The 16,599-nt window shown below is 32.0% G+C and overlaps 1 protein-coding gene across 1 annotated transcript in view; it reads right to left on the bottom strand.

Annotated features, from left to right (window-relative positions):
* LOC143410588 (A-kinase anchor protein 9-like) overlaps positions 1 to 16,599 on the bottom strand; it is a 78,556-nt gene that overhangs the window by 45,916 nt on the left and 16,041 nt on the right. Inside the window, 6 exon segments of the mRNA XM_076871435.1 lie at positions 851 to 1,013; positions 2,180 to 3,632; positions 8,039 to 8,236; positions 8,841 to 8,894; positions 12,333 to 12,377; positions 12,898 to 13,143. Of these exon segments, the coding sequence (XP_076727550.1) occupies positions 851 to 1,013; positions 2,180 to 3,632; positions 8,039 to 8,236; positions 8,841 to 8,894; positions 12,333 to 12,377; positions 12,898 to 13,143 (2,159 nt within the window).

The raw sequence follows: 16,599 nt of genomic DNA, 5'->3' as shown, positions 1-16,599 counted from the left end.
TTGAGGACAGTAAGTGATAAGAAAGTCAGTAGGAAATGAAAGTCAAAGATGTCATGGTCCTCAGGACTAGTGAGACTGTAAGGAGCAGAAGAGGATTACAGTAACATGATGTAACTGAAATTATAAAAGTAAAGGTTCTGGCACTTGTGTTGACTATATAGAGAATAGACTGTAAACAGAAGTTGAGTAATCCAGGTGAAACACAAAACAATGGCAGAGACCAGTGGAGCAGTAAGGAGTGGCACAGTTTTGATGTACTTTGAAGGTTAAAAAAAAACCCAAGATTTTTTCATAGAATGGCAGAGAGTTATGACAGAAAGGAGTCATGATGGATGAAGATGGCTACAGAAGGAGCAAATTTTAGAAGATCCTGATCCAAGAAAACATACATAGTGGTATCATTTCTTCTCTCCTCATAGATCAGGGTTCTATTTGGGACATGATGAATTTGAGCATTAGACAATCAAATGGAGTATATTCATGTCATAGTGGAATGATCATACTTAGACTATTTAAGTATTCACCACATCAACATATCAAAGCCTAGGCATAGAATAAATAAGTAAATGTCTACTACCTGACTTATTTTAATTCAGAAAATAGATTAATAATAACATCTTTATAAAAGTATAAGTAAAATTCCTATAATAAAATGTCTTTGGTTTATACCAACATTTATTTCACACATTTCAAAGATACAGAATTATCTCCTGCTCTTATTTCTTAAAAATGTTACATCCTATCTCTTTGTTAAAGTTATATTTTATTCTTAAAATAACCATTCCAGATGATACTATCATTGTTACTAAGCTACAAATGCTGCTGAATGAAGTTTTAAGTAAATAGATACCTTGGGTCCACTGTGGTCTCATTAATGGCTTTAAGCTTCTCCTGTAGAGAATAAATTTCTGCCTTATGATTTTCTTCAATTTCTTTCAATTGTTTGCGTAAAAAGCATATGAAGTTTTCTAATTCTTGAATGTGTTCTTCAAGTTGTTTAATTTTTTGGGTATCTTTCAGAGAAGATAACAGGAAGAGAAGACAATACACATTGCAATACAAACTTCTCAGTGAAATAACAATCATTTTATTTTAATGAATAAAAATATTTATTCTTTGAAAAATGTTTTCAGTGAAACTCAGGTTTTAATTTGACTCATTCTGACTGATGAAAACAAGAAAACAGTGTGATTCAAGATCATTTCTCCTATCCTTATGGTATAGTATCTCTAAATTCAACAATTTTATATCTTTAAAACAATTCAGAAACATGAAACAAAAGAAGTGTTGAAAAGGGACCAGAGGAGAGTAGTTAACACTTTTCACTTTCCTCTTTTATTTTTATTTCTTAAAAATGCTGATAATTAATCACTAAACTAACTTTTTTGCCAATTAAATGAGCCATTAGTTAACATGCAATTTGGGAAATAGTGAACAAACTACCTCAAGAAGATATCAATTTAAAAAAATACAAACTTAAAATATTACTATATTCAAAGAACTCCTGAAGTGAAAAAGCATGATATTATCTGATATGCTTGAAATTCTATTCTGTTCAACAAAGCAATTCCAATAATAAAACTCACTCCTAAAAGCAAAAGTGAAGGCCTAGAGATACCTTGAACACAAGAAGTCTGGTTAACTGGCCAAATAATCATGAAAGAAAAACATAACAGTGACTAATTGTTTATGGTTCATTGTATGGTCCCTTAACATTGTTACTTCCCATTATGCCATCTTGGTATTTTAACTCACTCTCTAGTTTCCCCTGATAACTCATTCTTGTCCTTGACCTCTTGTCCTTGACATTCATGCTGATTATAAATCTTTACCTCAAAGTCAATAAGTATTCTATTCTTAACTCAATGTATTTAAAACTGAATTATTATTTTTTTCACAAATTGGTTCCTAGCACTAGAAACATACTCTAGTTTATTAAGCTAGAAACTTGGGTATCATTCTTAATTTCTGCTAACATTAACGACAAACTAGAACCTAACTCTAAGTGTTGAACTTAACTTTCTATCATACTCAATTCAATCTGGCTGGTCTTCCCATCAATAATTTCATCCCTTCCAACTGATCCTAATGGTATCAACTTAAAATAAAAATCTTATTGTTACTCCCACTATTTAAAATCCTGCTGTAGGTCTTATCACCAATAGCATAAAACATAAACATGTTTCATCAGCAGGAACATAAATTTTCAACATGTCCTCAAAAGCTTTTTTCTCATTTTTAAGAATGTTATTTTCTGCTTCAAGTTGTGAAAATTTTTCGTTAAGGTCATCCTCTTTTTCCTTTATTTGTTTCTCCAATAATTCAATTTTAAGTTGTAATTCCTGAACTTCTTGTTCAAACGTACCTTTTTCTTTTTTTTCTTGTCTTAATATTTCAATTTCCTTTTGGAGTTCATGCATCTGAAGGGTCATTTCTTCTGATTTTGAATCCATGATGGACTTCTGTAAATCTTTTAGTTTTGAAATTTCCAAAACCAACTGATTCTGCTTAGTTATCAAATTATCTTTTTCAAATTGCATTGTTTCCATCTTTTGACTCATTTCATTTTGTAAGCCATCTATCTTCTGTTTATAGTGAATGCCTAAGCTATCTTTAAGTTTTTCAATATTTATTCGATGTTCAACTTCTAAATCATCTTTTAGTTTCGAAAGTTCTTCTTCATGACTAAATAGGAGCTGTGTTCTCAGCCTCTCTAATTCAGCTTCTTGTGATTCAGCCATTCTGTCTAATGCAGCATTTTTTCCTTTTTCCAACATTTCAAGTTTTATCTTGTAATCTGTAACTTCCGCTTCATGTTTTAACTCTAGTTCTTTCCTAGATTCAGATGCCAGAACAATCTCAGCTTTTAAAGCTTCCACTGTACTAAGGGACTTATGTGCTTCATTCAGTTGACTTTCTTGTTCAGCTATTATCATTCTAGCTCTCTGAATTTGGTCCCTTAAAAAGTTCAATTCTTCAAAAAGGTCATCAAGTTGTCTCTGCAGAGTAGATTTTTCTCCTGAAATTATTCCTAGTTCTTCTTGGAGTTTTCCCTTTTGCGCATTAGCATCTTGTAATTTCATATTCAGTTCATTTATTGCCACGTTCATTAACTTTATTTGATCTTCATTAATTGTAATATTTAAATGTGATTTTAAGACACTCTCAATTTCTTCCTTATGTTGTGCTTTAAGTTCCTCTATCTGTGACATGTGTTGCTTTATTAACTCTTGTTTCATCTGTACTATCTGCTGCCCATACATTTCATCCATCTCTGCTCGGAGTTGTTCTAATATTTTCTGCATTTCTTGTTCCACCATTTTCTGTACCACATCAGATTCAAACTGGCTATCTGTGTAATGACGTCTTTTCTGAAGGTCTTCAACTGTACCCATTAATTGTTTTATTTCTTCAGAACATTGTCTTTCTTTTTGCTTAGAATTAGCCAGCTCTAATTTCATACTTGCAATTTGTTCTTGTAATTCTCTCATTAATTTTTCAGTGGCTGTGACTTGATCCTTTAGCTCAAGATTCTTTTTTTCTTCTTCTATTATTCTTATATTTAATGCCTGGATGATCGCCTCCTTTTCTTGTAATTCTTTTTTATTTGACTTTTCTACTTCATCTTGTTCCTTTAGAAAGAAAAGAAAATGAAAATATAAGAATGACATTTTTAGCTTCTGGCAACTTCTTATGGGTGTCTCCTTTTTATAAAATTCTATAAAAAACAACTGTTGGGCCTGCCCCCCCCCCCAATTTTTCCCAGTACAAGAAGACCTAGGACTTATCTACCTGACAGTACATATGAGCAAACAATATAACAGTTTTACCCTTCTTGGGAAGAAATTTATCTTACATTGTGCTGTGATTAAATATTTAAATTTAAAAATGCAATCTAATTTGCCTAGCATGTGTGAGGACTTGGGTTTGATCTCTAGCACCACCAGAAAAGCAAAACAAAACAAAATCCAGTCTGATTAAAATATCTATATAAACTATCACATTTTCATTTTTCTTATTAACTGGTCAATATTCTAAATATAAGTATTTCTGATGGCTAGTTATAGTACTACATACTATCTAGACACTCTCAGAAGACACAAAAATATAAAAACCGGTCCTCCCCTGGATTCTCATAAGAAACAAAAAATAAATAAATACCGGTCCTCCCCTGGATTCTAGTGATTTGAAGGTATTTCATGGACAAGTGCTATAAAATGAGAACAACAACAAGAACTAAAGTGGATTCCTTTAAGTCTTCCTTAACTTCATTCCTGGGGTTTTAAGTGAATCAGAAATTTAGGGATATGCAATGCTTAAGTGACTGAACATCAAGTGACACCTAAGACCACTACTGTATATTTACAGCATACCAACTTGGGCTTAGACCCACAGTTCAAACAGAAAGATAAAAGACCATCAGATAATTTTCCCCAGTTCCTATCTTTGGAACTGGAGATTAGGCTAAGACAAGACATATTAACGCATATTCATTAAACAGTTAAGAGCTATAGTCCCAAAGCCAAGGAAATAAGTGAAATCCATATAACTGATGAAAATATAGGTAAGGAAGTAAAGTTATGTTAAGGAGACACGAGTCCTTGCCAAACAAGGACTTCTGGGTGCCTTGAATGAATGTACAAAGAAAATATAGGCATTGATCAATTGAGTATAGTTCTTGGAAGAAGACCAACACACCATCAACCTTTGAGAAGTCTGATCCCTCTCGAAAAACCATACTGAATGCAGAAAACAATATTGGGAGTTACAGCAAGGAGCATTTAAGAAGTTTAGTCTACAGACATGAACATTACTACTCTGAGATGGATGTAACAAGTTATCTCAACCTCATGCCACTGAACATCTGATTCCTCCAACACCCTTTCATCTAATACTTAATAAACAACTTTTTAAATTATTACCTGGCTTTTAAAATTCATCTGTCCATAGAAAGAATATAAAATCCAATGAGCTTAAAATCTGAAGTTTGTGATAATTATTTCTCATTGTAAATTCACAGTCTTATATTTAGACTTAAACATTAACCTCTTGAACTAATTAACCTCTGATATAGCTCAAGAAAAAAAAAATGACTTCTGAGCCTAACAAATAAAGGCCAAATTTTGCACTACATAAACCAAGGTTATCTTGTGCAGCCTCTTGAGTGAGACTATGAGCTGTTGTCTGAGTGTCACATATTCCTTTTCCAATTACATCATATGCTATTATCAAGTGCTGAGCCTTCTTAATTTCTACACTAGAATGCAACATTAGTAAATTAGTGTAATCTATTAATCCTGGTATTTCTATCTGTACAATAAAGATAAATTTCCTCTATCTCCCAGAATGTGTTTGAGGTTAAAATAAAATAATTAAGGTATTTTATTTTTACTGAGCTTTATACAAATATATTCATATACTAGAAAGAAATTTATAAATCATTTGGAACCTATATAAAATGTAAAATCAGGACTGAGGCTGGGTCTCAGAGGTAGAGTGTTTGCCTCACACACATGAGGCACTGGGTTCAATTCTCAGCACCACATAAAAATAAATGAATACATAAAGATATCTTGTCCATCTACAACTAAGAAATTTTTTAAAAAAGTAAAATCAGTTCATGATGGTCAATTTTAGCTAAACTGTTAAATAATAACTAGTTTTGAAAAATGTTAACATTGATATAAAAATCTGTTATAATTTTATTTCCTGATTTTCTATAAGATGAAAGGAACACTCCTCATAAAAGAAAATAACTTAATTCAATACTGTCCAACACCTAATATGATAACCATAATTCTTCATTCAACTATTAAACACCACAAATTCACAGTTTTCTTTGTTTAGCTTTTTTCAAATTACATGGTTTTAAATCACTTGTTCTATGTTACAAAACTGAGAGCCCTTCAGTCAAGGAAACCTCTATTTTTAGAACTACACCTGAAAGAGTGGGGAATAATATACTTCCTGTTTATGACTACTATAACACAGGAGGTTTGGAGGATTAGGATAATGATCCTTTGACTATCAATATAGTTACTTCAGCTGCTCTGACAGAACTACTTCTCAAAGGGATTAAATTTTTTGAAAACTGAGAAATTAAAATATAATAATAAGAACAATAAAAGTATTATTGCTAACATTCAAATAAACAGTTTATTTTCATTACTAAAATGAATTACAGAAATTTTAGATTATCTGAAATTATACTGCCTAGTGACAATAAGAAATAATAAAATCCTAGATCCGGGCACTTTCAACTTAGGCCTCGATTGTCTTTCTACTCTTACCCTCCAGAAAGACACTTCCAAAGCCTATTGCTTTCTAAGTAAATTACTTTTTGCTCCCTATACATTTTCAACATTTCAGCCTGGGTCTTTATGCCCACTCCACACCCCGCAAAGAATATCCTGCCTATCTCTATTTGTCATGAATTCATAAACAATTCTCTTGATTACCAAATAGGTATTGAATAGCTGTTCCATATATTATGTTCCATATATTATGCCAATTTATGGGTAAACAAAATATAAATAACACATTATTCCAATTTATAGATCTATCTCAAATATTACCTCCCTGCTGATGTCTACCCTGAATCTTTTCCTCATAAATCAGACCTCGTCAAAACATTCATAACACTTGTTACCTGCACTTACTTTTTATTTTGTGGTAACTTGTGTACATGCCACACCTCTCCATGGGTTCAGTGAAGAAAGGGGACATCTTAAGGTCCGTCATATATCTTTTGCAAGGGTTACTACAGAATAGGTATTCTGTAAACACTTGCATAATCTTTAAATTACCTTAGTTGAAAAGCATGCCCTTCTCATAATTTTAATTTGTACATTTCCTATTTTTCAAAGAGGAGTCTCTGGAGTCAGATAACTGAGCTTTGAAATTTGGCTCTATCAATACATCACTTCTGCACCTGGATTATTTCCTTCATCTTGCATTGTCTTGGTACCATCATTTGTAAATGATAAAAGTACCCTTATCTCATGGGGTTGTAGTGATGATTCAATGCATTAATATGTGTAAGAGGCTTTGAATACTGCCTGTTATAGAGTAAGTACTTAATAAGTGCTAGTTAATGCTTTTGTTATCCAAACAATATTCTTGTCTTGGTAATTTCTCAACTTCCTGTAGAATTTGCTAAATTTATAAAATATGCTGTATTATATGTATTCTCCATCTTCATTATTCCCAGATTCTGTATTTGCCTACTTGCTCAAATTTATTTGAAACCCACAAATCCATACCAATGGTGCTTTCATAGACATTTGTAGACACACACAGAGTGATGGCAAGAAATTTGAGTTACTGTAAAATCATGTTCAGCTACATTCAAACACGGTGATCACACTGCCTTGTTTCAGCTCTCACAGAGCAAAAAAGAGGACAGAGATGGCAAGGATCAGAGTGCAATGTAGTGCAAGGAGCTCAGAATTTCAACTCTGGCACCTGTTAATGGGGCAGCTTCAGGATAATCACATCTAAACTTTAACTTCTCAAAAAAACAAACAAAAAAATGGAATCTGCTAGCATGAATTGCTTTTAAGATTAAAGATTACAATCCATGTGATACATTTCCTACCAGGAGCACTTATTGACTAAATAATTCCCCCAAACTGGAATATAACTCAAGTGAATAAAAAGAATCAACCACATTTTTTTCTAATTTAAATTTACAAAATTTCTTGTTCAGAATTTTATAATCATGGCTAAAATAAAAAGAAATACATTTAGTTGGAGGAAAAAGGATAAAGATCCTAGTTATAAAAATAGATTCTCCTGAGACTTTAGTTTAGCATAGGCAGATCACTTTTAAGGAGCAGAGTAATGAGTAGTATCATCTTTAAAACTATTACTACGAAATTCTCAATGTTTTTGAAATATTTTATATACTCAAAGAGTTTGTCTGAATTATGAAATTTTGGGTGCATATGCTTAAAAAAAGATAAACACCTTCATTAAAAACTTTAAAGTTAATTACAAAGCTGCTACAAGTAGGTTGACTTCCTTAAGATACACATACCATTTCATATACTTTAATTTTCTCCTGTAAGAAATTAATTTGCATTTTGAAGTCTTCTTTCTTTTTTTGATAATCTTCTAATAGATGGTCTTGTTCTTCAACCTGTTGTTGATGAGTGAGAATCTGTTGTTTGGCTTGCAGTAAATCTGCAGCTGTGTTACTGTGAGTGCAGTTTCGTAGAGTTTCACTAGCCTGTAACTTGAAAATAGAAAGAAAATATTTAAAATATTAAATTTTGAAGTGACACTTTATTGTACCCTCAGCCCACAGGGGTTCTCTGGAAACTATGCTCACTTCATAGGCTTACAATCTCAGTCAACATGTTTCCATGCTGTCAACATGCTGATAGGTCATGTGCACTTTTGGTAATGAGCCAAAGAATTTACCTTTCACATTATAAAGCTGAGAAAATAGGAGAAATAAGACAGGCAGACAGGCAGAGAAAAATGTGGACTGAAAGTTCTTCCTGGATTCTTGATGACTTTTCAAACTCTAGTTTCAATTTCTCTCAGAGTTCTGATTCTATTTCTAACCTTAAGTTCTATAAACAAGCCTGTATTCATACCTTAAATTCCTCTCTTTTGTTTAATGCAATTAGATTATAGTTCCAACTAAAGATAAATGGAATGTATCCAGTTGTCAGTCTAGTTATAATTGAGTTATAATCTAATTAACATAAAACCATACCAGGGTTAAAAAAAGTAGGGTGTAACTGCAGGTTAAATTTCTGCAAAAATACACATGATAAGACTTTGTAGAATTTTTAAATAGACACAGGGAAGAAGTACAAAGAAAACTGTACCATTAATAAATTGGTAGGCTTTCCTGTTTTCACCACATTACAGCAATCATTTACCTGTATAAAAACAATTTCCTGATATATTATGATAGACCAAATTTTATTTACCTAACAATAATATTTCTACTAACTGTGTATCTTTTACATCTAGGGAAAATGCCTTAATAGCAAAACAAATATGGTAATTATATTTAACTGAAGTATCTAAGAGGCATATCAAATGTCAATCATTCCTCAAACATCTAAGTTCTTACAATGCAAAAGACACTTTCATTTAAGTTAACTGAAGTTCTAAGTGCAGTTCCTATTTAGTCTTTAGAAAGATAACTAAAAGCTTCAAGTTACTAGATCTTCTTTTACAAAATGCTTCCTTAAAATTACCTAAAAATACTTTTTAAATTAAGCCTCATTTATTTTCAAATAAAACCATTTACTGGTATAAATTTAATTAAAGGCTAGTAAGCAAGCAAAGGGAAATAAAGAGGTAAAGAACACTCCCCTAAGAACTTTCCTCTGGGGATAGTACTACTGCTAGTCATGCCAATCCAGACAGATGTGGGGGCTTTCTTTAACATATCACCACTTGTCTGTAGAACAGATATTTTGTAGTAAGAGAAAGGAGGATGATAGAATATGTACATAGGGTTTAAGGAGTGGGAAATTAATTTCTTATCAATTAATCATTTAGTTGCCTTTTTACCACTAAGAGTACAAAAACCAACTTCATTCCTGCCCATATCTTAAGCCTTCACAATTCTATGTTAATAGAACCCAGGAGAATGAAATTGTTAACATTGAAATATGTAGGACAGACTAGTCAGAATGTCTAGTCAGAATGTTAGGATTAAGTCTGTATGAGGCATGACACATTAAAAAGTAAAAATCCTAGGACTGAAGATGTAGCCCAGTTGTAGAGCATCTGCCTAGCATGTGCAAGGCCCAATACCCACAACTGCCAAATAAAAAAAAGGGGGGGAGGGTCCTAACTAAGAGACTTTTAAAAAATCAGTTTGATTGCTCTACTTTTATTCTAAGAATAATCTCTGAGAAATAAAGCTAAATGGAAGGCAAAAAAACAACTTTTGTTAACACATTATTGTAATTGGTGAAAAACCACAAGAATGTAGGAATACTAATTCTAGATATAAAGTCACTTGTGATAATTTTCAAATTATAATACTTCTAAATTTCAATTACTTTTTCATGACTCAGAAATGACACATTCTGATTGTAGTACACACTAAAATTTCTATTTTGAAGTAACAGTGTAATAAAATGAATATTTGTAAATATCATCAAAGATCATGTCAAATATCATGTTATCAGTATTACATAAATTATTTATCCAGTATAATAGTTATATCTAATACCTCTATAGCAAATATTCAGTTAGTTCTCCTCTAATTCAGTTTAAACATATTTATAATGCCCCACAATGAGTTGGTTAGGATCTATCTCCAAGTACTTTCTGGCCATCATGTTGCCGATTGTAGTTGTCTTGAAGTGCCTGGACTGTTATGATCTGCTCTGAGTTCGCTGTTCAGCCCTGAGTGCTAGTCACAATGCAGCAGGTTGAAGACAGCCTACTGGAGGATTGTCAACTTTTTGTCAACTTTTTATCTCAACTTTTTATCTAAGATTTTTTTCATAAGTTTGCAGAAGAGTTCTCAAACTTCACCTCACTCTCCTCCATTTCATTCTTCTCATCCTCATCTTTAGTTAGTTGCAGGCCTTCCCACCAAATTCCCCAAGCTACAGCATACAATACTCATCAATATACAACCTGAAAGCCCTGTTTCTCCACTCCACAAAAGCAGAGTTGATATCTGATCTTTGCTCTCATCAGTGATGAGACCTGAGTCTCCTTCAGGCAAAAGACATTTTTGACAGAAAAGTGATCTTACCTCCAGACTGGGAGGTATGATAGTCAAACAGCTCAGAAAGGCATCAGTAGTTATTGGGAGTCCTCAGAGCTTCCAGGTTTTAGAGATTTTAAGAGAATGCCTCTGACTTTTTTCCCTGTAGTTTTCTTTATTTTGTGCCAGCTCAGAAAAAAGCTCAAGGCAAATTTTAAAAATGTCTTTGTGAATGACTTTCAAGATTTTGCTCTGCTGGAGCATTTTCTTGGCAGATGTTCAGAGGCAGGTCCTCAGAGAACCACACCATGGATAAAGTTGAGATAATTCTGGTTTGCAAGTACAAGGCTAGCCTGAGCAACTTAGCAAGTCAGTTTCAAATAAAAACAGCTGGGAATGTAGCTCAGTGGTAGAGCGCCCCTGGGTTCAATCCCCAGTAACAAACACACACCCACACTCAAACAACAAAAATAAAAACTGTAATATGTTAATTTAAGAACATAGTTTTTCGAGCTGGGATTGTGGCTCAGCGGTAGAGTGCTTGCCTAGCATGGGTAGGACCTGGGTTTGATTTTCAGCACCACATTAAAAAATAATAATAAAATAAAGGCATCATGTTGTGTCCATCTACAAAAAAAAATCATATTCATTCTCTCTCTCTCTCTCTCTCTCTCTCTCTCTCTCTCTTAAAAAAGGACATAGTTTTTCTATTAGAAGCCTACAATAAATTCAGACTTATGAAATATACTAAGTTGCTTAAACATTCAGAGTAAAGAATAATTTTCCACGTACTCTAAATCTGGGAGCAAAGAAATGACAATCATATCTAAAAAGAATAAGATAACAAAGTGATACTTATTGCAAACATATAAAGAAGGTAGGTATTTCTTAAGAGACCAATGCCTATTTTATAGTTTATCACCTAAAATAAAAATCATCATTGTCAGGCATGGTGATGCACACCGTTAATCCCATCTTCTCAGGAAGCTGAGACAGGAGGATCACAAGTTCAAAGACAGCCTGGGCAACTTAGTGAGAATCTATCTTAAAAAAAACTTAAAAATGGCTGGGAATGTAGCTTGGTGACAAAGTGCTTTCCTAGCATGTACAAGGCCCTGAGTTCAATGCCCAGTAACACACATGCACACACACACACACGCACAACACTACAGCAACATTAATTCCAATAAACATTTATATATATAAATGTATGTGTGTGTGTGTGTATACACACACACACACACACACACACACTAGTATTCAAACATTTGTAAAAAGCATTACTATAAAAATCATACAAATTATAAAATTTTTACTGTGCTAAATGGCTATCTTAAAATGGTCATGGATCCTAGAAATGCAGACTCACTTTCCTAAAAACCAAATTAGGGCTGCTATATAATTAAGGATTAAGCAATTCAAACAGTTAAGACTTTAGCTAACCACTGGAAAAAGATACAGCAGTAAAATATAATTTTCAGTTTTTCAATCTATTTATATTATATTATGTTACCTTAAATTATATTAAATATATACAGAAGCATATAAATTTATAAGAAATAAAGCACAAACAATCAATAATTTCAAAAAAATATCAATTTTATTTATGACATTTTTAATTGGGATATGTTAGTCTTACCTCCGAAGTGCAATCATCTGCTGTGGTTGAAATCTCACTTTCTGGCTACAACAAAAGTAAAACATGATTACAATTATGACATTTTTCCCCTGCTAAATATCATACTTTACAAAAAAAAAAATCTGCTTTACTAAGACATTGCTGTTAGTAACAATGATAGAAAATTCACAAAAATACTATTAAAAAACGAGTAAAAAATATCCAAATCTTTAAAAATTTCATTTCATTATGAATTATAATGACTTATAATAATGCATATAAAATTTATCACAAGGCATTGTTATAAATACAAAAGTACCAAGAACTTTTACATATATAGTAGATGTCATCTGTAAGCCAAAAGCATCAAAGACACCATTCCTCTAATTGATGTAACTCTTTTAAATAAAAGTAAATCCTTAACATGCCATCAGAAAAGTTCAAGTTCTTTAAAAGAATCATCAGTTCTTGATGCTAAAAAGTCAATGACTTTGTCAAGCTTCCCTCAGGTGGATGTTAATGACTTTTCACTGCCACTACTTTCTAGTTAGAGGTAGAATGTTTTAAAATCTGGATGAATACTTACATCAACACAAAAGACCTGCTCATGCTTAAGCATTTCTTCATTGTTTAGAGTTCTCATTATTGTGGATTCAGGCATTGCGACTGATCCAACACCCTGAGAACTATTTATGAACATCTCCTCACTCTTTGATTGATCAATATTCAAGCCATGAACATCATTTTTACTGCTTGAGGTTTTCTTCTTTTTTGGCTTCTTATGAGGGTTTTGTCCATCCAATCGAGCTCTTCTTTGTCGAAACTGGGCAAGCTACAGGAAAAAAGTATCATTAACATCAATGATAATTTTTCTTTGGGATCACTTTCTTTAAAAAATTAAACTATCACCAAAGTAAAACGATGATAATAATATAGATGACTTCACAGTTTCAGAATAACTATTGGATTGAATATTCAGGTTGTAAAGATTGTAAAACTACGTACTTTGTGAATGAACTTATTAAATATTGAGGGGTAAGAAATGAACATGTCAAGTCTAAAGAAGAGGAAACTAGCTGAGTTAGGGGAATAACTATTCTATAACTAGAATAGGGGAATAGAGGATTCACAGTATAATCTCTAGATTTAAGATTATATGAAAATACACACAAAAACAAGGAGCTCCAAACATACTTGTTCTGTTCTACTACTTTATACAAAAGATATTGTCTAAAATTATCTTTTATACAAAAAAGATAATTAGCCTATTAGCTATACAAATGCTCACTGCAACCATATTTATAGTGGGAAAAACTTACAAGTAATTTAAAATTTTAAACAGCAGTGTTTTCTACCTTTTATCATTTGTCTGTCATCATCAGAATTTGTACCAAACCCTAGTCAACGATACATTATCATTTACTTAACATATTTTAAACAGTGTATTTTCTTTAAATTTATTTTAAAAGGAGATGTAATCTCTGGCATTAATTGAAAGTTAATATCACTTGTTATTTCTTTTAAGAGATAAGTTGAAAATAAAAGAAATGATAAATCTATTATTGAAATTTTAGTAAGAAGTTGCTGAAGGCTATGAAAAAAATGGACAAAGTAAAAGACTATTAAAGAGAGACAAGCATCAAACAGATTTTCATTATCATAAGTAGAAACAAAACTGAAAAAGGTAAAAACTTTCTTACTATACTATCCAAAGTTTTTTAAGCCCTAAAATATTTTCTTACCACCTAAAATCAGAAGTACACATTATATACCAGGTAACACTAGAACTAATTATGGTGAACTTATATTAAAAATGCCAATGCAAGCACTTGCTATTAAAGACTTTGTGATATAATAGCAGGTATAAAGTAGTATTGTAGCATATCTATTTCTTTTCATGAAAGGAAAATTACACTTCATTTTTTAAAAGATAAGGCAAGTCTCAGGCTCATAGCTTTCAATGATTATATCCAGTATGAATTTAAACATCATTATATTCATAGACATAGGTAAATTCTGGAAAACTACAACCTTAACAACTTTTGTTTACATTTGGAGTTCAAATTACAGGTATTTTTCCTATTGCTCACTTACATTTTATTTATTTATTCTTAAGAATTTTTTTTGATGGACACAATACCTTTATTTTATTTATTTTTATGTAGTACTGAGGATCAAACCCACAGCCTTGTATATGCTAGGCAAAGGATATATTGCTGAGCTATTACTGTATTTTTTTAATACAGTAAGTTTTCTGATTTTTATATAAAGCAACTACTGACAAAGACTTAAAGTTAATTTGAGCTCCTGAATCAATCTTAAGAGGAGAAAAAAGAAGACCACATGTAAGTTCCTTTCTGCCTTAAAAAGAGGAAATATATGCCTAGAATTACCCAAACTATTAACCAGACCACTTACAAAGACAGCAAATAAATTTCTTATTATCTAAAGTACTAAAGCAATCTTGCTAATGTTACTATCAAATATGTGGCAAATACATTATTTATAAATAACATTTTATACTTAAATTATCTGCTGTAGATGAAGAAAAGCATATAAACAAGTTCTATTCCCTTAATAAAGATATTTAATTCATAAGTCAGAAATAGCTCATGATTATACTTACAGAGTATAAAAATATATCACATTTAACATTTTTCCCAGTTATTTAGTAACTACGCAGTGTGTTGAGGAACAGGTGCATGACCAGTTGCCTCTATTTTCACATTATTAAGCTGCTGGAATGTACTTGAACTACTTAGAGCATAGCAGATCATTCTTAAAAATAAACTAACTAGAATATTGGCAAATACTTTATCTATAAATAGAATCAGAAATCGAGGAGCATTATTTAAAAGCATCCCTTAGAGAGAATGCATTGCCAAAAATTAAATACTAATAATGACATTTATAATATTTATACTCAATTTCAGAAACTTCTTGAAATATCACGTTTCTGCATCAGAATATATTTAGTCATCAAAATTCATCAAGGCAAAGATGAAGATTTTGCTTAAAATTCCAAGTGTTAGATTATATCAATAATTTATATCTAATATTTATTCAAATGTCAAATATATAACAAAGGAAAAAATATTATCTTTGCATTATAGAAAGAGTGACTTAGATCTGGGGATGTGGCTCAGTGGTAGAGTGCTTGCCTAGCAATCACACAGGGCCCAGGTTCAACCATCAGCACAAAATGAAAGATAGATAAATAAAGAATAGAAAGTTTGATTTAAACAACAACAACAACAACAACAAAATAACAACAACAAAAAAAACCTTCAAAATACGAATATCTGTTACTAAATGCAAAAAGAAGCACACACATATGGAATAAAAAGTAGAAATAGTTCCATTATAGTATTTAGAATGAATCACTTCTACAAACATAATTAAAGATACTGTTCTAGGCCTATACTACTCATTATGTGAGTCATATTATTTTTTCAGAAAAATTAACCAGAAGGTAAACCCCATGAGGGCAAGGACTTTTTTTCCTCCCTACTTCTATATATTAAAAGCCTAGAGCAACATTAAATAAATATATGTTGAATTTTTTATCTATTTTTTAAAAAGAGGTTAGAGTCTGTAAACAAGTCTGGATGGGCGCCTGGCATTTTGCCAGAGGGAGTGGTTTGTGAAATAATGCCAGTGAGCCATTAAGTGTGGAGATTCCTGATTGGTTGACTGCCGTATCTAGTTTATGTTAATTAGATAAGCTGTGTGGAATGTATAAATACCGCTCCTGTCCTACAATAAATGACTCCCATTCCTGCTGTATCAACAAGTTGTTCGTCATCCCCAGCTAGTTTGCTGTAGCCGGACTGCGGCAAAAAGAAAGAGAGAGAGAGAGAGAAAGAGAGAGAGAGAAAGAGAGAGAGAGAGAGAATTTTAATATTTATTTTTAGTTATCAGCAGACACAACATCTTTGTTTGTATGTGGTGTTGAGGATTGAACCCGGGCCACGTGCATGCCAGGCGAGTGTGCTACCACTTGAGCCACATCCCCAGTCCCTATGTTGAATTTTTTAAAAGGATAATTTATCTTTTATTGAAAAGTCACCACACTAAGCAAGATCATATAAAAGGCATACCTAATTCTACTTTATTAAAATGTTCCATGGTTTCAAAATTAAAATGAACAATTTTCAAATTACTTGAATCACTCTTAAGAAGTGAAAGATAAAAGAATGAGACTAAGTGAATTTCTTTGTTCCTTAAAAAAAGGAAATATATGATTTGAATTACTGTAACTATTAAATAGACCAACTACAAAAATGGC

This window comes from Callospermophilus lateralis, chromosome 11, assembly GCF_048772815.1.
Source record: "Callospermophilus lateralis isolate mCalLat2 chromosome 11, mCalLat2.hap1, whole genome shotgun sequence".
NCBI lineage: Eukaryota > Metazoa > Chordata > Mammalia > Rodentia > Sciuridae > Callospermophilus > Callospermophilus lateralis.
The sequence above is the reverse complement of the archived record's forward strand: the minus strand, read 5'-3'. Positions and strand labels throughout refer to the sequence as shown.